Source organism: Petaurus breviceps, unplaced genomic scaffold (assembly GCF_028583685.1).
Source record: "Petaurus breviceps papuanus isolate PSGF00001 unplaced genomic scaffold, PetGlider_PUasm1.0 551, whole genome shotgun sequence".
Taxonomy (NCBI): Eukaryota; Metazoa; Chordata; class Mammalia; order Diprotodontia; family Petauridae; genus Petaurus; species Petaurus breviceps.
In genome coordinates this window covers 25,792,750-25,813,904 of record NW_027186372.1, presented here as the reverse complement: position 1 = coordinate 25,813,904, position 21,155 = coordinate 25,792,750, and the positions used below count along the sequence as shown (strand labels likewise).

Sequence of the window (21,155 nt, the reverse complement as noted above, 5' to 3'; positions counted from 1 at the left end):
TCTCTCTCTCTCTCTCTCTCTCTCTCTCTCTCTCTCTCTCTCTCTCTTTCTCTCTCTCTTTGTGTTTCTTCTTTCTCATGGTTTCTCCTATTGGTTCTAATTCTTCTTTACATATTACATGCCATCTTAGGATAAGGGGAGGGAAGAGATGGGGAGAAAATTTCAAACTCATAATCTTATGGAAGTGAATGTTGAAAACTAAAAATAAAAAAACAAACAAACAAAAAACAGACTTTGCCAAATGGCAAAAGAGGCACAAAAATCCAATGAAGAGAGCTCCTTAAAAAGCATAATTTGCCAAATAGAAAAGGAGGTACAAAATCTCACTGAAGAAAATAATTCCTTAAAAATTAAAATTGAGGTGGAGCCAAGATGGCAGAGTGAAATTAGGAACTGACATGAACTTCTCCATAAATTCTGTCAGTAACCTCTAAAAAGTGAATCTGAATGGATTTTAGAGTAACAGAATCCATTGGGAGACAGAGGGCAGCAGATTCCCAGTCTAGGAAAGTGCACATGTAGGGTTAGGTAGGGGGAATGCAGAGCTTGGGAGCTGCACCAGGGAAGACCCAAGACCAGACCACAGTGGAGCCAGAGTGAGCACTTTTCAGTGGATTCACTCACCACAGGGGTGATTCTCAGACCTCTTATAGCAGGATGGAGGATCTGTTGGAGCTGGCAAAGCCAGGAAATAGGCAATCACAATGAGAAAGAAGCAAGTTGGAAAAAACAAAAACAATTGAATCCTATTATAGCTAGGGAGAAGAACCAAATTCAGGAGATAGCAGGTCAATGAGAAAATATTGCAAGCAGCCAAAAAAGAAACAATTCAAATATAGAGGAGCTACAGTCAGGATAACATAAGATTTAGCAGTTTCTACATTAGAGGATCAGAGGGCTTAGAATATGATATTCTGGAGGGTAAAAGTGCTAGAGTTTCAACAAAAAATCACCTACCCAGCAAAACTGAATATAATGCTTCAGGGAAAAAATGAATATTTAATGAGAGGACTTTCAAGCATTCCTGATGAAAAGACCAGAGCTGAAGAGAAAATTTAACTTTTGGATATAAGACTCAAAGAAACATAAAAAGGTAAACAAGAAAGAGAAATCATAAGGGATTCAATAAGGTTAAACTCTTTACATTCCTACATGGGGAAATGATAACTGTAACTCCTAAAAACTTTCTCATTATTAGGGCAATTAGAAGGAGTATACATAGACAGAAAGCACAGGTGTGAGTTGAATATGATGGGATGATTATTTAAAAAAATAAAATTAACAGGTGAGAAAGAAGAATGAACTGGGAGAAGGCAAAAGGAAGACATAGAATGAGGTAAAATATCTGACTTAAAAGAGGCCCAAAAGAGATATTACAGTGGAAAAGAAGATGGGAGAGGGAGAGTGTGTGAACCTTCCTCTTATCAAAATTGGCTTAGAGATAGAATAACATACACACTAGTTGGTGTGGAAATCTATCTTACCATCCAGGAAAGTAGGAGAGGAAGATTATAAGAAAGGGGAAGGGGGGCTCTGATAGAAGGGAGGACAGATTGGGGGAGGTGAAAGTCCAGAAGCAAAACACTTTTGAGAATGAACAGAATGAAAAGAGAGAATGAGTATGACAAATGGGGAAAAAGGAATAGGAGAAAATACATAGTTGGTAATCATTACTGTGAAAAAAAAATTACAGTAAGTTTCTCTGATAAAGACATTTCTCAAATACATAGAAAACAGTCAAATTTATAGAAATAAGAACCATTCCACAATTCATAAATTGTCAAAGGATATGAACAGACAGTTTTCAGATGAAGAAATCAAATTAATGTCTATGAAAAATTCTGTAAATCACTATTTTTAACAGGATTTTTATTGAGCCAGTCTCTAACCTGAGGATGCTCAGAGATGCACAAAGCAGGTCTAGGGAGGGGAGTGCTAGTAATCAAGTAATTTGATTAATGAGTTTTAGAGTGAAGAATGTTCTCAACACACAGGTTATATGCTTCTGGAGTCAAGTCTTTGGGGGTCATGACCACCTCTCCTAGAATACAGAATCAGATTTCTGTGATAGAAACAGGTTCTACAATCTCTGATTTGCTTCACTTAAGGTCTAGTGATTGTGAGCATTGTCAATTTGGTTAATCAGTTTAAGTTGTATTGTGAGCTCTGACTCTCGAGCCAGAGGAGCAGCCCTTGAGAAAACTAAATTATTAGTATATTCATTATACATATCATATTAATTCATATGAAAATTATAATTCCCTTCTCATTCTTGATTAGAGAGATGCAAATTAAAACAACTCTGAGCTGCCCCTACACACCTATCAAATTGGCTAATATGACAAAAAAAGGAAAATAACAAATGTTGAAGGGGATGTGGGAAAATTAAAACAGTAATGTACTGTTGGTGAAGTTGTATGCTAATTCAGCCATTCTGGAGAGCAATTTGGAACTATGCCCAAAGGGCTATAAAACCATGCATACCCTTTGACCAAGCAATGCCACTACTAGGTCTGTATCCCAAAGAGATTAAAAAAAAAAGGAAAAGGACAGGGGCAGCTAGGTGGTGCAGTGAATGGAGCACTGGCCTGGAGTCAGGAGGACCTGAGTTCAAATTTGGTCTCAGACACGTGACACACTTACTAGCTGTGTGACCTTGGACAAGTCACTTAACCCCAATTGCCTTGCTGTGCTCCCTCCAAAACAAAAAAAGGAAAAGGACATATATGTACAAAACTATTCATAGCAGCTTTTAGTGGTGGCAAAGAATTGGAAACTGAAGGGCTATCTATCAATTAGAGAATGGCTGAACAAATTGCTGTATATGATTGGAATGGAATACTATTATGTAATAAGAAATGATGAGTAGGATGCTCTGAGAAAAACCTGGAAAGACTTACATCAACCGATGCAAAGTCAAGTGAGCAGAACCAAGAGAATTTTTTACATAGTAACAGCAATATTGTGTGATGTTCAACTGTGAATAACTTACCTATTTTCAGCAATACAATGATCTAAGACAATTCTGTTCATCTTCAAAGAAACAACTGGTGGAGTTTGAATACAGATTGAAGCATACTTTGCTTTCTTTATCTTGAGTTTTTTGTCTGTGTTTTCTTTTACAGCATGACTAACATGGAAGTTAGTTTTTCATGACTACACATATATAACCTTTGTCAAATTGCTTGCCTTCTCAGTGAGGTGGGAAGGAGAGGGATGGAGAGAATTCAGAACTTAAAATTTGAAAAGAAAATGTTAAAAAAATTTTTTTACATGTAATTAGGGAAAATAAATATTAAATTACAAAAAGAAAAGAAAACCCAGAAAGGAGAGAGTATGGAGGGAAGAGGATGTTCAACACAATAACTGTCAAATGCTGAAGAGAATCTGAAATATGATATTTAGGAAGAAACCGTCAGATGTGGCAACTAAAAGATCTTTGGAGAGTAGTTTCAATACAGTGATGAGTTCTGAAATGAGATTGTACAGGATTGAAAAATGAGTGAGAGGATAGAAAGTGGAAATATAGAATACAGACAGCTTTTTGGGAGTTTTCTGTGAAAATGGGGGAAAAATGTGAAATAATGAGAAATGAGAGGGGAGGGAGGTTACTGTTATTATTTTTTCTGGAGGGGGAAGAAAGGCAGGGCAATTAGGGTTAAGTGACTAGTCCAAGGTCACACAGCTAGTAAGTGTGTCACGTGTCTGAAACCAAATTTGAACTCAGGTCCTCTTGACTCCAGGGCCAGTACTCTATTCACTGCACCACCTAGCTGTCCCCTATGATTGTTACTCTAAGAATGGGATAGACTCCAGTGTGTTTGTAGGTAGTGGAGAATAAAAGATTGGAGACAAAAGCAAAAATCTGTTGGAAAAGATGGAAGAATATAGAACCAAGAGTACAAATAGAGGTCTGTCTTTAGCCAGAAAAAGTGCCACCTCTTCATCAGAAACTGGAACAAAGAAGTGAAAAATAGATAATGATGCCAAGAGGTTTTGGAATGTAGAGGAGGGAAGAAGAGGGAGCTCCAGGTAAATGGCCTCTACTTTCTCAGTCAAATATGAGTTGAGGTCCTCTTCTGAGATGGTGGTGTAGGAGAAGTAGAGAGGAAGCTTGAGAAAAAGTTTGGAACAGTTGCTAAAGGGACTATACCAAATAGAGAATTCATTTTGAGAAAGGTGAAAGGTTTGCCTTGAAAGCAGTCATTCCTAAATACTAAGTCCAAATGATCCCTAAGAGGAAAGTGCCAGACAAATGTAAAGGGTTATTCACAAAGATGAGTGAGAAGATTTTTCAGCAACACTTCTGATACCTAGTAAGTGCTTAATAAATGTTTGGTGGTTGACTGATTACAATAATCATTCAAAAGCATCAAATAACATCACCTTTAAGCCAGAACAGAGCATCCTTAACTGAACAGGGAGAGAAAGCATCCTCTGTGGTTAGTTAAAAAATGAATACTTGCCTTTGAGTTCAGAAATCCCTTTTTCTGTTGTTCTGGAGAGTGGAGATGGAAGAGAAGAGGTAGCTTCTATGTTCAAAAGGTTACAAAGAGGTGTGAAATATGATCTTTATACTTGAAGCACCTTCAATTTATTTTTTTGGGGGTGGGATCATAAACATTTTTAAAGGCCGCTACAGATATCTAGACAATAGGCATTCTTAATACATTTAACTTTTTCCTGTGTGGCTTGTAAATGGAGATCTGTCTTTTGTGGGTGATCTCATTGAGCAGGTCTCATAGTATTCTGGATCTTGATTCATTCAATACAATGTCATTCACAGACTAGGGTTTCTGGAATATTTCTATATCTATAGGAAATTGTTCTCTCTGGCTAATCGTCATGGTAGAGAACAAAATCTAGAACTGAAACAATTCAGAAAGAAATTTGTTAAATCATTGGAGGGGGGAAACTGAAAAAAAGGGGTGACCCACTCCCCCTAGCCTGTGTGTTATATATTACATAGGATTCAAACAAAAGAACAAGGATATAGTCATCTTACTGGCCAGAAGGGAGGCAGTTTCCAAATAGTACTCATCACCCATTTTTGACTCCTGTGGAAGGTTTTGGTGGGCATCAGCCTAAACTGGAGTCATGTGTTAAGCATTAAACAAGTTAGTCTCTGAGCAGCAGGTCTGGTTTCTCAGCCAGGCAGGGCTACATTCAAACAATGCAATAAAGTTTTCCCATAGTTTCTCTGTTTGGGGGCTTTAAAATCTAACATTCTTATACTAGCAGAAGCACAATCCAGAAGCAATGAGCTAGGTCAAGGTTTCACTGGAAGTCCTTTGAAATAACCCTAGTCAGCAGAGGCAAATCCTTCACTGCTCATCTTATCATGAGGTTTATGGAATTCCTTAAAGTATGATTGGGACCAGATTGGTGGCAAACTTTTCCCAATGTCTTATAGTCATAGGGATCAGACTGAGTTAGCATCAGTGTCTATAAGTTAGGGGACTTAGATTTGCACTAGGAAACAAGTGCATTGCCCCATACAGGGAAATTTCCAGATCATTAAAGGAACACACATGGCCACATGTATCACAAATGTTGGGGGGGAGAGACAAATGAACAATCCCATGCTTCTTTCAGTGCCATAAAAGTTAAACAAACATAGTCATTAATCTAATACATTCCTTAACGAAACAAACCTGTTTAAATAGGCTCTGCAGGAGCAGCCAGGTGTCTCAGCGAGTAAGAGCACTGGCCCCAGTGTCAGGATGACCTGGGGATCAAATCCAGGCTCAGATACTTAGCACCACACCCAGAAATAACTGGCCATGTAACCTTGAACAAGTTACTTAACCCCAATTGCTTTAAAATAAATAAATAAATAAAGTGAGTGAGTAAATAAATAAATGAATGAATAGATAGATAAATAAATAAATGAGCTCTGCAGATAAACTAAGTCATGTTACAGATTTAACTCCATTCAATCAACTTATTTCATCTTTGGTCTTAGTTGAACCATGTAGTCATTTGACCCATAGAAACATTTTCCTTGAAGATTCTAGAATAGCTCATTCCCAAGGCAGTTTGGGAGCAGTGTTCATCTTAAATTTGGTTTTCTAGTAACTAGTTCATGAGGTGAAAACCAGTTCAAATCTTATAGAGTTAACCTTATACTTGCCCTTTTGTCATTGTTCTTAATAAAAACATTTGAAAGTCATTCTCCTCCCCCCCCTCTCTCTCACACACACACACACACATCCTCTCTCTCTCTCTCTCTCTCTCTCTCTCTCTCTCTCTCTCTCTCACACACACACACACACACATTCTCTCTCTCTCTCCCCCCATCCCATTCTTAGAGAAAACAATCTTTTCTCAAAGTGAAGTTTGCTACTCCATTAAAATTTAAAACTTTAAATCTTTATCTTATTAGATTTTTGTCTTATTCCTTTGTCCTAACTCCTCACCACCTTTTGAGGATATATATTGTCTTAAATCATCGTAATGGTAATAGGAATTTGAAGATCTTCCCTGCCCCTTAATAAACCTAAGGGAATTCGTAGACCTTCCCTGCTGTGAAAATAAACACTGCTCCCTAATAGGCTTAATGTAATCACATGGAGCTTGTGGTAGGAGAAGTTTGCTGAAGGCTGGAGCAGAGCCCACAAGAAACTGGGAGTCAGAGCCAGCTTGATGGTTGGAAGGATAGCACATTTCCAGGGGAGACAGGCTTGTGAGTACATATTGGTCTTGTGTTGGTTTGTGGGAAGACTAAAGGATGGTGTGGCTCTCTGTGCTATTGAGGCTTATAAACTTCTTTGCTACTATGATGGAATCAGCTTACTGGTTTTGGGATTTGGTTTTATGGTGTCTGAATAAATGTTTTGCTTCTATCTTCTATATGGAGAGTCTGTTATATTTTGCAATCCAGCACTATGCAGGTATATTTATCATGACTGTTAACCCTGTAAATATTGCATTGGTGCTACAATCATCAGAAAGAAAGAAATACTTTAAGAACCTAATTTTATTTTTTTGTTTTTTTTCTTTTTTCTCTCTTTTTTTATTTTTTAGTTTACATCATTCACTTCCACAAGATTTTGAGTTACAAATTTTCTCCCCATTTTTCCCCTATCCACCACCCCAAAACAGCGATCCCACTGAATATCATCTCCCCCAATTTTCACTCTCCCATATCTTCCCCCAATCCCCCTCCAACTTTACAGTAGGGCACGGTGGAACTCTATGTCCCAGTGCCTGTATATCTTATTTCCCAGTTGCATGTAAAGTAATAGTAATAATAGTGTTTGTGTATATATATATTTCAACATTTGATTTTAAAAAGTTAAATTCCAGATTCATTCTCTTCCTCCCTTGTCACCCACCCTTACTGGGAAGATAAGCAATTCAATATAGGTTGTACATGTTTAGCTAAGAAAACATTTCCATAGTGTATATATTGTGAAAGACTGACTATATTTACCTCCATCCTATCCCACCCCCAACTTGTTCTATTCTCTACTTTGATCTTGTCCCTTTTCAAAAGTGGGTGCTTCCAACTTCCCTCCCCCCCAGCCTGCTCTCCCTTCCATTATCCCCCCTCTCATCCCCTTCCCCTTTACTCTCCTGTTGGGTGAGATACCCTATTTAGTGTGTATGACATTCCCTCCCTAAGCCAAAGTCAATGAGAATAAGGTTGACTCATTCCCTTTTGCCTTCCTGTTCTTCCCCTCCTTTGTAACAATTTTCCCTTGCTTCTTCTATATGAGATAATTTACCCCATTCTGTCTCTCCCCATCTCCTCTCATTATATTCCTCTCTCAACTCTTAATTTCACCTTTTAAGTATCATCCCTTCCCATTAAATTGGTCCTGTGTCCTCTGTCTATGTATACCTGTACACATATACACACACTTGTATGTATGTGTGTGTGTATATATATATATCCCCTTCAACTATTCTCATACTGAGAAAAGTTTCCTAAGTTATATCGTTTTTCCATATAGGAATATAAATAGTTCAACTTTGATAAATTCCCTATGATTTCTTTTCCCTGTTTACCTTCTCATGCTTCTTTTCCTTCTTGTATCTGAATGTCAAGTTTTCTATTAAACTCTGTTTTTTTCATCAAGAATGCTTGAAAGTCCTCTCTTCCACTGAATGACCATATTTTCCCCTGAAACATGATACTCAGTTTTGCTGGGTAGGTGATTCTTCGTTTTAATCCCAGCTCCTTTGACCTCAGGAATATCTTATTCCAAGCCCTTCAATCTCTCAGTGTAGAAGCTGCCAGATCCTGTGTTATCCTCATTGTGTTTCTGCAATATTCAAATTGTTTCTCCCTGGCTGCTTGTAATATTCTCTCCTTGATCTTGAAATTCCAGAATCTGGCTATAATATTCCTCAGAATTTTCTTTTTGGGATCTTTTTCAGGAGGTGATAGGTGAATTCTTTCAACCTCTATTTTGCCCTCTGGTTCTAAAACATCAGGACAATTTTCCTTGAGAATTTCTTGAAGGATGAGTTCTAGGTTCTTTTTTGATCATGACTTTCAGGTAGTCCAATAATTTTTAAATTATCTCTCCTGGATCTATTTTCCAGGTCAGTGGTTTTCGCAATGAGATATTTCTCATTGCCTTCTATTGTTTCATTTGTTTGGATCTGCTTAATAGTATCTTGATTTCTCATAAAGTCACTAGCTTGCATTTGCTCCAGTCTAATTCTGAAGAAATGATTCTCTTCAGTGAGCTTTTAAGATTCTTTTTCCATCTGGCAAATTCAGCTTTTTAAGCATTCTTCTCCTCATTGCCTTTTTTGAGCCTCTTTTGCCATCTGGGTTAGTCTATTTTTTTTAAGGTGATATTTTCTTCAGTCAGGTTGATTCTCATTTCATAATTTTCTTGCAGCATTCTCATTTCTCTTCCTAATTTTTCCTCCACTTCTCTTCTTTGGTTTTCAAAATCCTTCTTAAGGTCCTCTATGGCCTGTAACCAGCTCATATTTTTCTTGGAAGCTTTTGGTGCAGGAGTTCTGACTTTGCTGTCTTCCTCCTGTTCCATACTTTGATCCTTTTTGTCCCCAAAATAGGATTGTAAAGTTGGATTGTTCTGTTTGCTTTGCTTCCTTTGCTTGCTCATGTTGCCACTCAATTACTTGACTTTTGAGCCTTTTGCCACAGTAGAACTCTGCTACCAGAAAGGGGGGCTTTATTCCAATCACTGGGGTTTTTGCAGCTGCTAGAGCTATTAGTTGAGTGCCCTCTCTGAAGCCTCAACACGCTCTGACAAACTGGTCATACACCCCAGGACCTCCACCCTAGACGGCAATCCAGATCCAAGGAGGTTAAAGCAAGAGCGATTACCCCTCAGACTGGTCACTTGGTCCCCCTACAACCTGCAGGCCAGAAGCTCTGAAGCAGCGCAGCCACCGAGCCTCAGCTGCTTCTTACCCTGGGGGCACTTGAAGAAAACTTGAAGAAAATTTCGTTTTTATAACAGCAGGATAAAGGAGGAGGCGATACCAAGAAGAGGCGTGACATGGGAGGGGGAACAGTGCAGCAAAGGTGGGAAAAAAGACAAGACCACTCCCCAGGTGGAGGAGGAAGGTGATGGCAAAAGCCTCCTTCTTTCCCCTTGGGCACTAATAGCCTGTGAAGGTCTGCTTATCTGCAAAGGCCCCCAGTCGCACAAGCTGTATCCCAGCCTGGCACTGACGCCTGGCGCCTCTCTCGCCTCCTAAAGACACACAGTGGAGTCCAGCTTGGGGTGCTGCAACAAATTACATCAGCTCAGAGGGGGTCAGGGCCTCCTGCAGGCTCGGGGTCTGGTGTTTCAGGAAAACATGGCAACTCAAAAAGACAAGTTCAGGGGACCCCTTAACAAACTGGACTAAAAGGATCAGAAACTTGGCCAAGAGGAAGCTATCTGAGACTTTCGTGAGTGCGGTTTCTGCAGAAAAGTGAAGTGGCCTGGACAGAAGAAATGGAAATCCCCCAGCCCCTTCTGCTTAGTGAAGGATCAGGGAATAGACTGAAGCAACAGAGGAGAGTGGGCGGTGAAAGGGAAGGGGAAAGCGAGAGGAAGGTCCTCCAAGTGGGCTAGAGAAGCCAGGTCCGGAACAGATACTTCCGGGGCGGGGCGTTTTCTTTCACCCGGCCGGAAATGTGGGTTATAAACACTGCCATAGTCGCCTCTCGTGTCGGTTCGGCCGTTTCTCCCTCTTGCCGTACAGTCTCCGTTAGCAGAAGGTTCGCCATGGCGAAGAGCAAATTCGAGTATGTACGGGATTTTGAGACGGATGACACATGCCTAGCCCATTGCTGGGTGGTCGTGCGGCTAGACGGAAGGAACTTTCATCGGTGAGAGCATTGCCTAGCCAGGGGTTCGCGTGGCTCGTATGCGCTTCCGGGGCGGGTCCCTGCCTCTCCCCTTCCTCTCTTGCCCTTCCCTCCCAGCCATTCACTTCCTTTTCCCTGTTACCAAGGGAACCCCTCAGCCAATGAGCTTGCGATAGGAAGCGTCACTCACTCGCGCACTGGAAAGGCGGCCAAAAGCCCGGAACCTGGCCTTTACTGAAGTTCAAAGAGAGAAGGATTCAGCCTATATGAGAAGAAGGCACTGGCCGTGGACCTAGAAGCCGTGGGTTCCAGTCCCAGTTCTGCCAGTTACTTGCTGTGTGGTTTGGGGGAAGTCACTTTAAGTGCTTTGAGCCGTTTTTTCCTTTTTGGAATTGGGAGGGGGGCGGTGGAACTGGAGAATGCTGTGAAGAAAGGACTTTGCAGGTCTTAAAAAGTATCTTATCGATAGAAACAGGAGTTGTAAATGCATTCTCTCTTAGTGCTTAGAGAGATTGAAGGTGAGCTTGATTCGATTATCAGCAGCCCAAAGTAAACCCCCTTCCCATGGCATCTTTTCCCACAGGTTCGAAACTGGCTAAATGATCCTCTGCATCTGCATTTTCTAAATAGCACCCAAAAATCTGTTTAGGATTTTGAAGGGGAGGCATACGGGAAGTAGAATATCTTCTGCCCTCTGAAAGGTGAAGAAGCAGAGTTTGAATGTGGCTCTGCACATACTACTTTTATTTAAGGTCAAGTGACTTTTAGGGACTTACTTTCCTCCTCTGAACTGAGGAGGTTAGAATAAATGGTTTCTAATGTTTATTATATCATTTAATATTTATTAAATATCCATACTTCTAGAGTTTTAGTTTAACTGGTTTCCACAAATTGTCCAGATGTGCCAGAATACCTAAAGAGAGAGGGGCAAGGAAGAATAAATGTGGCATAGAACTGAAGGAAATATAGAGTCATGGAATAAAGCTTCACTTTCCTTCTCCTGGTTGGAGCAGGGAAGGTTCTTGAGACAGAATTGAAGAAATAAAGTACTGTTATTTGATAGTCTTTAACATGGTATTTAAAATGTTGCATGAATCATAGATGTTAAGTGACTTCCCCTTGGTCACACAGCTTGAACTTGAGCTTGTCTTCCTGATTGTAAACCCTGCGTGCTACGCTGCCCTTGCAGTGTTGCTGTTTCTGATAGTATATTATCTTTGCTAAACTTCCTGCATGAAAACTTACCTTTGTTTCTCCTTCCCACAATGAAGTTTTGCAGAAAAACACAACTTTACAAAACCCAATGATAGCCGAGCTCTGGAATTGATGACCCAGTGTGCCAAGACTGTAATGACACAGCTAGAAGATATTGTGATGGCATATGGACAAAGTGATGAATATAGCTTTGTATTCAAACGGAAAAGCAATTGGTTTAAAAGAAGAGCCAGGTAATTTCTCTTGAATCTCCCATCTCTTCTTGTCAAGAAATTTTCCTCAAGAAAAACGTAACCCCTTTTACTTTAATCATAGATTTTTCAACATTTTCTCTTTATTCTTCCCAGCATCTATTCATTTTTATTCTTTTATTTTCCTCTCCTACTGGAGTCTTGATTTCTCGTTTGATCTGAGATACTAGACACTCGGGGACTAGAAATGAAGCACTGTGAAATTGATAAAGAGCTCTATTTAGCTCTTCTACAGACTACAGTGTTTCTTTGGAAGGGCTAGAAGTTTGGGGTATAGCAATCCTGTGAAAGTATCATAGCAAATAAATTGCTAGTTATATAGACTTTTTAAAGCTAAAGATAGTTTTCCTTTTCAAAACACATATTAGTCTTTTAAGAGAGACATTATGGTATAGTGGGGAGGTATGAATTAGGACATTTAAGTTCTAATCCTCTCTCTTATACTTATTGGCCCTATATCCTTGCTAAGTTAACTTTTCTTTTGGGTTTCAGTTTCCTTCTGGAAGATGAGAGGTTTGAACTAAAGGAGTTCTAAGATCCCTTCCAGTTCAATAGTCTATGGTTTAACACATTCTACCTTTTTTCTCTTCTAATAGAAATGCTTCCATAGGAGGATTTCTAACCTGATATTTCAGAAGTCTCATAATTATTGTTCCCTCTCCTGGTCTCTCTCCACTCAAATCCATCTTCCACAGATGCCAAATTGATGTTCCTGAAGCACAGACCTGAAAATGTCACTTCGTTGTTCATATAGCTCACTGTAGCTCACTATTGCCTATAGTATCAAATTCCTCTGGCATTTAAATACCATAAAGCTGATTACTTCACCTTGGCCTGCTTGCTTCTATATCTCACCAAAGTACCTTTGTATCGGTTACCCCCCTGTGCCACAGCCTGCTCCCATCTTACCTCTGCAGCTTTACAAAATACAACTCAATACCATTTCACAAAATCCCACCAGTTGCTAGTTTCCCCCAATTATTTTATATAGTTTGCATATAATTGTCTATTTATATGTTCTTTCCCCCCATAAAATGTAAGTAAGTTCCTTAAGGATAGGAACTTTAAAAAAATTTTTTTTTGGTCTTTGTATCCTCAGCACCTACCACAGTGCTTGTTACATTTGTTGTTGTTGAATTGTGTATGATTCTTTGTGACTCCATTTGGGGTTTTCTTGGCAAAGATCCTAGAGTGGTTTGCCATTTCCTTCTCTAGCTCATTTTACAGATGAGGAAACTGAGGCAGAGTGAAGTGACTTGCCCAGGGTCACACAGCTAGTCAGTGTGTGAGGTCAGATTTGAACTTAGGTCTTCCTCACTCCAGGCCCAATCTTCTATCCACTGCATCACCTAGCTGCCCTGTTGCATAATACATACTAAATGTATTTGCTTGAATTGAATTACTGTAGAGAAAAATAATAATTCAGTTTAATGGACATTATTAAGTGACCCTTAGTTTAAGAAACTGCCCTATTGATGAAGGGAATGGGAAGTATTTCCCTTAAAAACCCTGGGAACTAAGTATTGTCACCAAATAGTTGTAAATTCCTTCTTGTACCCCACCATCTCTGTGCTGTGTAAATATTAATATAACATGTTTTCTCTTCCTGTCCTTTCTTTGTACTTACAAGTAAATTTATGACAAACGTGGCTTCTCAGTTTGCCTCCAGCTATGTCTTTTATTGGAAGGATTACTTTAAGGACCAGGACCTTCTATATCCTCCAGCCTTTGATGGAAGAGTTGTAGTGTATCCTAGCAACCAGACCTTAAAGGATTATCTCAGCTGGCGACAAGCAGATTGTAAGTATTTTTAAAAACAGTGAAATTGCAAAGATACGTGCTATCTAATACAAATTATTTTTGACTCTTTATTCATTTGACTAACTTCTGAGGAACTTGGAAAAAAATAGGCATTTAAATCACATAACTTTGGAAATGTTCCCTTAAGGTATTTTTCAACTAGCATTAATCTGAGTGAAAAGAATAGTAATAAAAGTAACTGAAAACAAAGATTTGTCCATTAATTTTAAAACTTGTCTTACACATAGTAAGCACTCTGCATGTACACTGAACTTGTAAAATACATATTTACATGTATATTTTAAAAATACATAGCATTTAAAAATATACATGAACACAGAACTCAATTGTCTGTGAGCTCTCCATCTGAAGGAGAAAGGTGTCTTCAAGGGTGGGGGGAGGGGAATTGACAGGCAAGTGATTTCTTTGGACTATGAATGTTGCATATACATTTTTTAACTTTTTCTCCCCAGGTCACATTAATAATCTTTATAACACAGTTTTCTGGATGCTGATACAGCGATCTAAGTTAACACCAGCACAAGCTCAAGAAAGATTACAGGTATGAAAATGTTACTATCTTACTCTTTGCCTATTAATTTAATTTTGTATAAATTTTCCTACGAAAATTTACCTTGTATCCTTTAATACAATTATTTTTGGTAGGCCAAAAAATTAGAATGTCAAGGTAAAAAGGACATAGAAGTCATTTGGTCCACTGCCTTCATTTGAAAGAATAGGAAATGGAGGCCCAGTAAGGGCCAAGACCACATAGTGATAAACCTGGAACTAGTATCTAGGTCTCCTGGCATTCAGGCCAGTGCTCTTTTTCACTGTGCCACAAAGGCTTCCAAGATAATAGAGAATGCTATATATTTTTGAAAGCCAACTAATATTTTTTAAGTGAGGCTTTTCACTAGGTTACATGTTATTTGAAAAGACTGTTATAGAATGCCATTATAACACAGGTCAAGACACCCATATTCTGATGCATCACAAGATAATGTGAAGAAGAGTGCCAGCTTTGCATTCAGGGCACCTGGATTCACATCCTGGCTCTGACACTTTTTTGTGTGACCTTGGGGAAGCCACTTAACCTCTGGGCCTCATCTATGAAATGGAAGAGTTGGACAAGTTGGCCTCTACTAAAGATCCTTTTGGCTCTTAATCTATGATCTCATAACCAAGCCAATGCAGGACTAGTTCTAGTAAAGCCAGTTATACTTGGTTAGCTTATAAGGCTCTTAAATGTAAGGATTGTTAATTCTTGGCATTTGTATGTACCCCTTGCACTTAGCATAGGGCATGGCATATAGCAGTTGTTTAATAAATGCGTGTTGATAAGGTAAGTTTTATTCTTGTCACTTACACCATTAAGAACGGTTACCATTTATATTTTCTTCTATCTTCGGGTCACTATTTTGGCTTGTGAAGCCACTGGTTCAATGATGGCATATGGAGAGTTTTATGATTTTAGGAATTGAAACGTTCTTTAAAATATTTCACAATTACTGTTAAAAGCCCTTAAAGCATTTTAAAATTTTATCTCCCTTCCTCTTACTGTCCTATAGTTTATTGGCATAGACTGGGGTCAAGGATTATATAAAAAAACTTTGTGTATTTTTTTTTAATCCTAGGGAACACTTGCTGCAGATAAGAATGAAATTTTGTTTTCTGAATACAACATCAACTACAATAATGAACCACCAATGTACAGGAAAGGAACTGTACTCATATGGAAAAAGGTAAGAAGTATGATTTCAAATGGGATGGGATAGAGGAATGACCACGGCTTCAGATCAGCTCCTATATTTTTTTTTAACTCCTGTATTTTTAATAAACTATTAGTAACAGCTTAAAAGTTTCTTCTTTGCTGCTAATTCTAGGCCTCTCTTTATAATTCTACCTGTAAGTACATAAAATGGTGTTCATAAGAAAAAACATGCTGACTAGTCTATATTCTATAAGCTCAGTCTGAATGTTCGTGTGTAGAATTCCCATCTCATGCAATTTAAATAATAGAATTTTAGAGCTAGAGGGGACATGAGGAATAATTTCATTTTACAGTTGAGGAAAATTAAACCTCTTAGAAGTGAAGTAATTTGTCCCAAGGCTAATCAGAACTAGACCTTCTGCCCAATGTTCATGTAAATCTGTAAGTCAACTAGCATGTATAAGTAAACAACATTTCTACAGTGTTTGTAGTGGGAATCAAAAGACAGATTCAGATTCAGATCCTAGCTCAGGCAGTTACTAGCTATGTTTTCTTGGGTAAGTTAACTTTAAAGTGCTTTAAAAATATAAGCTATTAAACAAAACTCCACTGGGATAAAATGTAGTTTGTTGTGTTTTTTTTTTTTTTTTTAATACAGACATGAAAGTAGAAACAATCATCATTCCTACTTTTTACCACCAGGGCATGGTTGGGGAGAGACGTTGGTGATATCTTTTGGGTTCTTGATAGTCTCTTATAATTTAATAATCTTTTATTTTTAGATTAAAGAAGTTATATCAAAGGAAATCAAGCTTCCAGGAGAAACAGAAGAAAAAAAAGTTGAAGTGACACGGACAAGGACTAAACCAGTTGCTTTACACTGTGATATCATTGGCGATGCTTTCTGGAAGGAGCATCCTGAGATCCTTGAAGATGACAGCTGACTTGTTTTTCTTTTCCTTTCTTAAATGTTTATCCATGCAGGCACTGGATTCTTGCTAGCTAAACTACCTCTGGCATTAGACAGAGTTCTTTGAAATACACATTTTATGTAAGCAGCAAGCAAGATCAGTTTTGGGGGGAGGGAAAAAGGGAGAAAGAGGTAGCACATCTTATTCTTCTGAAAGCAGGGCACCTTTTTTGTACCGTAGAAACATGATTCCATTTGCAAAAACACAAATAAAACTCTGTTACTATTTTTGCAGAGCAGTTAGATGTATCTTGCATAATTAATCTTTTTTAGACTATGGTATAAATCATTTTTAAAACTGCCACCTACTCCTGACTAGCTTAGAGTTAGGATACAGTGACCTTGAAATTCTTACCCTTCTAAATGATCTGTGTGCATTTTTCTCCTTGGCCAACCTGGAAATAAACATGGACTACATGTTTTTTACACATTTTTTGTATCTCTCAATTACGGTAACTCTTGATTGACCAGCCGTATACATTTCAGTTGGTTGAATCAGTCATTCTGTTCCTGTGGGCTCTGCTTTCTTCCCAAAAGTAGCATTTCAAATCCAGATTTCTAAGAAATATACATATTCTTTTGGGGATGAGAGTAAGGGGTGCATAGAGGAGTCAAACAGAACTGAGTTATTCAACAGACATTAAATACCTACTGTGTTGAGGGAGATAAAGTTTGTGTAAGTAATAGTTCTTCCTCAGAAGGCTTAGACCTAGCACAAGAGAAAGATACCAACCCAGAGAGCTATTTATTATAACATTATTACATATTTTAAAGTCATCCACCTTCAGTTTCTGGACAGCTTTTTCTACTTGCAAAGGTGAAATTGGCTCAGTTCTATTTCATACAGTTTTTTCTTTTAGGGCTCTTTAATGATTCTTGCCCTGGAACTTAGACTGGTTTTGAAGGACAGATGGATGATCTCTGTACTTATGATCAGACCGCAGGGGCTTTTATTTTAGAGTGATGCAGAAAAGTCCCTTGAATATAGTTGGTCTGGACTGTTCCTTCTGAATTAGGGACTATATATGTCTCCTGGTGATGCCAGCAAGAACCGGCAGTATCACGGTTAACATTAAGATGCTAGTTTATTTAGAATTGATGGTGAGAGGGAATGAAATATAATTGGGGGAACTGAAGGAGAAATAAAAATTCCTGATAAATTCATCAGGAATTAATTCAAGGAACCCATATCCTGATTTTTCATAAAGCTTAAAGCCAAGAAGTAAATATATCACTGAAAGGTCTAAGTCTGGGCTCATCCCTCACTAGCTGTCATACCATCTGTTCAACTTCCAGTCTCTCTTCCTATTCCAACAGGAACTTTTGTGAGTTAGACATGGCTGATTTATGGTGTTAACTATGTATTGATGGTGAAATAAAGGCTTATGGGTCTGTGTGGTATGATTTTCCATTTCTTGATACAACTCAATATTGCCTCAACTTTAAAGAAATATAATGACTTATTGTGCTTGTCCTATAGCTAATACTGATAGCAGCATATTAATTACTACAGCCAGAAAATAGTATCGTTTAGAGACATCTTTTTTGGGGGGAGAAAACGTTTTTGAATTCGCAGGATTTGGCACCTCAAACCCTGGTTCAAATACCTGAACTTTGGGTTCCTATTCCTTAAGAGCTATTTTTTTACTATCCCCTTAACTAAGTTAAAGTTAAGTCACTGCACTAGGTGTTGGATTTTAATTTTCATTTGTTTGGTCCTCCAAGAGGAGGCCAGTCATCGTCCTAGGAATTTTCTGGAATCCTATGTGGGAAACTTGGTAAAGCCTATTGAACTACCTACAGTAAGGAGTGGTAACTTCCTAGCTAGAAATGCTAATGCATGACACGTAGGTCACAGGGAAACACTTGGTATTAAGTCATCTCTTCCTAAATTATCAAATCCTGTCATTTTGCCTCTGCTAATCTACCTCTTCAATTATTTCTAACTGCCTCCACCTTGGTTCAGGCATTCATCTATACCAGGGGTGGGGAACCTGCAGCCTCGCCACTTGTGGCCCTCTAGGTTCTTGGGTGCAGCCTTTTGACTGAGTCCAAGTTTTACAGAACAAATCCTTATATCGAGGGGATTTGTTTTGTGAAGACTGGATTCAGTCAAAGGGCCACACTTGAGGACCTACATGTCAACATGTGGCATCGAGGCTGCAGATTTCCCACCCTTGATCTAGACTAGCAGTATTCCAACTGGTCCCTGATTTTTTAGGTTCTTCAGAATGCATGCCTGTTAAATGCATCCTTTGGACTGTCACTTTCTTGCTTCAAACTGTTTAATGGTTCACAGCTGCCTATAGGGTAGAATGCAAGATCTGTCTTGACATTTATAACACTGCACATTGTGGCTGCACATAAGGTTCTGGCCTTATACATCTCCCTTGCATACATTTTACCTTCTAATCAAGCTGAACTCCTGGCTCTTCCCATCCTGCACCTTCCTGGGCATTTGTGCAGGTCATCTCCCATGCCTAGAATGCCTTTTCTAACTCCACTCTACTCCGCCTCACCTAAACATCTCCCTTTCAGGCTTAAGAGTTGGACTGATCATCTGCTTTTTATGGTCCAACTCTGAAGCCTTAACCCATCACAGTTGAAAGTGATCTCTTAAAACTGACTAGATCTCGACCCTTATTCTGTCTTGTATCATTTATATGTGTATAAACCATGACCTTCAAACCCCAGCTTCTCTGTCTCTGAATTGCCCTCAGTAAATCCTGTGACTTTGGTTCAGAATTATCTTCTTGCTGTGCTCTCTGGGAAATTTATTTTCTTTCCCAATAAGCCAATGATCGATCAGTCAGGCATTTAGTAAGTGCCTCTGATGTACCATGAGCTGGGGGTAAAAACACAAAAATGAGACCCTGCCCTGCTGTGATGGGGAGGGGTGGGACGGGTCTGTATTCTCTCCAAAGGTGTTCACAGTCACTATATTTAGGTGCCCTGAATCTAGCACCTAATGCTTCTTTCTCTCCTTAGCCCATTATCATTCTTCAGACTACTAAAGAATTTTTCCTGATCTCTCTAGAGCATTTGACTTCCTGAGATCATGCCAAATTACATAATCCATTCACCTTTGGAACAAATGTCCTGGGTCTGTGTCCTGTCCCAAGTCAGCACCAATTCACATGTCCCATTGTATCTAGCCAGGCTCAGATATCCCATCTAATTATCTACCCTAGCTGTCCCTTTGTCATTAAACCTATGTGTGTATCCCCCACAATCATTCTCGACCCCCAGAACAGTAATCAAACCAAAACTTCCACTGCTTCTAAAAAGGACTTGTCAATTGGCTCCTCTATGGTTCCACTCACAAGTCCCTGACCGCCACTCTCATATATATTGTATAAAGGGGCCATCCCTTGACTCACTTCTTGAGGCCTTGAGGCCTATTCAATGAATGGGTGTTACCTCACTCTAATTGAGTACTTGAAAAGGCCTTAGCCTAAAAGGGCCAGGGTCTCCCATTGCATCCTGGGTCATCTCCAGTCATCTGGATCAATATCAGGACACTGGACCCAGGTGGCTCTGGAGGAGAAAGTGAGACTGGTGACCTTGCACAGCCCTCCCTCACTCAAAAGTCAACCGCAATTTATGTCATCATTTCCCTGATGCCATGGTCCTCTTGAAGGACAAACACACTCCCCCCGTTCAAATATAAGCTCTTTGGAAACATGGATTTATCTTTCTTTTGTATGTGTATCACCAGTACTTATCACATGTTCAAAGAGAAATAGCACTTGAAGTAACAGTAGTAAGGTTCAATTACTCCTAATTCTTTATTAGGAACTCTAACCAACTCGATCCTTCATGCATGAATCACAGGCAGATTACCCTGAGCTGCTGAAAGCCATGCTAGCAGAAAACTGAGGCTCTGATAGGTTCTTCCAAGGTGAAAAAGTTTCAAGGACAAGGAAAGATCAATTACTTGTTAATGGCTATAGTGGGAGAGGTTTATTAGCAGAGGTAATACATTAGTTTGGTGGGAGCAACTTATGAAAAAGTCTCCTAAAATTTAAGTACTTGTTATCTCTCTCAGGGGTAGGGGGAGGAAAGAAGACCTATATTGACCTCTAAACATTGGCGTTAATAAGGTTCTTTTTTTTTAAAGAGAATCTGAAATAACTGTTCAGAGCAATCATATTGGCTAGTTCGTCAACTTGTTAAATTATGCTATACAATATTTCCCTCAATTCATTCTCTAGTCGATAAGTCTTCCTCTGACCCCAGAAGAAATGTTATCTATCAAGAAATCTCCCTCTTGATTTGGGATTAGCCTAAGCAGGTCCTGAGGAGGAAGTTTATAGCCTTGGTTGAAGTACCCATTTCACTCTTAGAAAGGCTCCTGAATGATGGTGGGCTTTGGCTCCGTTAACCATACTTTTCAACTTCAGTTACTATAAATTAGAACATCACATGACACAGCACTACAGGAATAGGTAGCACATTATCCTAAAATTATAGGAGCTCTCCCAACCCCTAGGCTCTCCAGATTGTCCTATTCCAAAGGCCTAGCATAATCTGGGCAGCAGCTAGCTCAAAGCTGCTGGATCAGAATGCCCTCAGTTCAGATCCGTCAAATAGACACTAGCTGTGTGATCTTGGGCAAGTTGGTTAACCTGCCTGCCTCAGTTTCCTCACCTGTAAAATGGGAATAATAATAATAGCACCTACCTCCCCAGGGTTGTCGTGAGGCTCAAATGAAATATTTCTAAAGAGCTTAGTACAGTGCCTGGTACATAGCAGACACTTAATAAATGCTTGTTTCCTTCCTTCCATTCTACCTTTCCAGCCTGATTTCATATTTACACACACATATTCTAACATTCCAGTCATACTGTATTTCTCCCAGTATGCGATTTATGTTTTGCCTTCTTGATGACTTCACCAATTTACTCAATCTTTTAG

The 21,155-nt window shown here is 39.1% G+C and overlaps 1 protein-coding gene across 3 annotated transcripts in view; it reads left to right on the top strand.

Annotated features, from left to right (window-relative positions):
* Positions 1–16,666, top strand: part of THG1L (tRNA-histidine guanylyltransferase 1 like) — a 107,638-nt gene extending 90,972 nt beyond the window's left edge. The window contains exons 2-7 of one of the 3 annotated variants that reach the window (XM_069102489.1): positions 10,128–10,309; positions 11,560–11,736; positions 13,385–13,554; positions 14,028–14,116; positions 15,192–15,299; positions 16,051–16,666. In XM_069102489.1, the coding sequence (XP_068958590.1) occupies positions 10,128–10,309; positions 11,560–11,736; positions 13,385–13,554; positions 14,028–14,116; positions 15,192–15,299; positions 16,051–16,212 (888 nt within the window). In that variant the 3' untranslated portion in view covers positions 16,213–16,666. Of the gene's footprint in view, positions 1–9,449; positions 10,310–10,466; positions 10,590–11,559; positions 11,737–13,384; positions 13,555–14,027; positions 14,117–15,191; positions 15,300–16,050 lie in introns of those variants that run through there. The other 2 variants (XM_069102488.1, XM_069102490.1) reach the window with 2 other exon arrangements.
* The last annotated feature ends 4,489 nt before the right edge of the window (positions 16,667–21,155 follow it).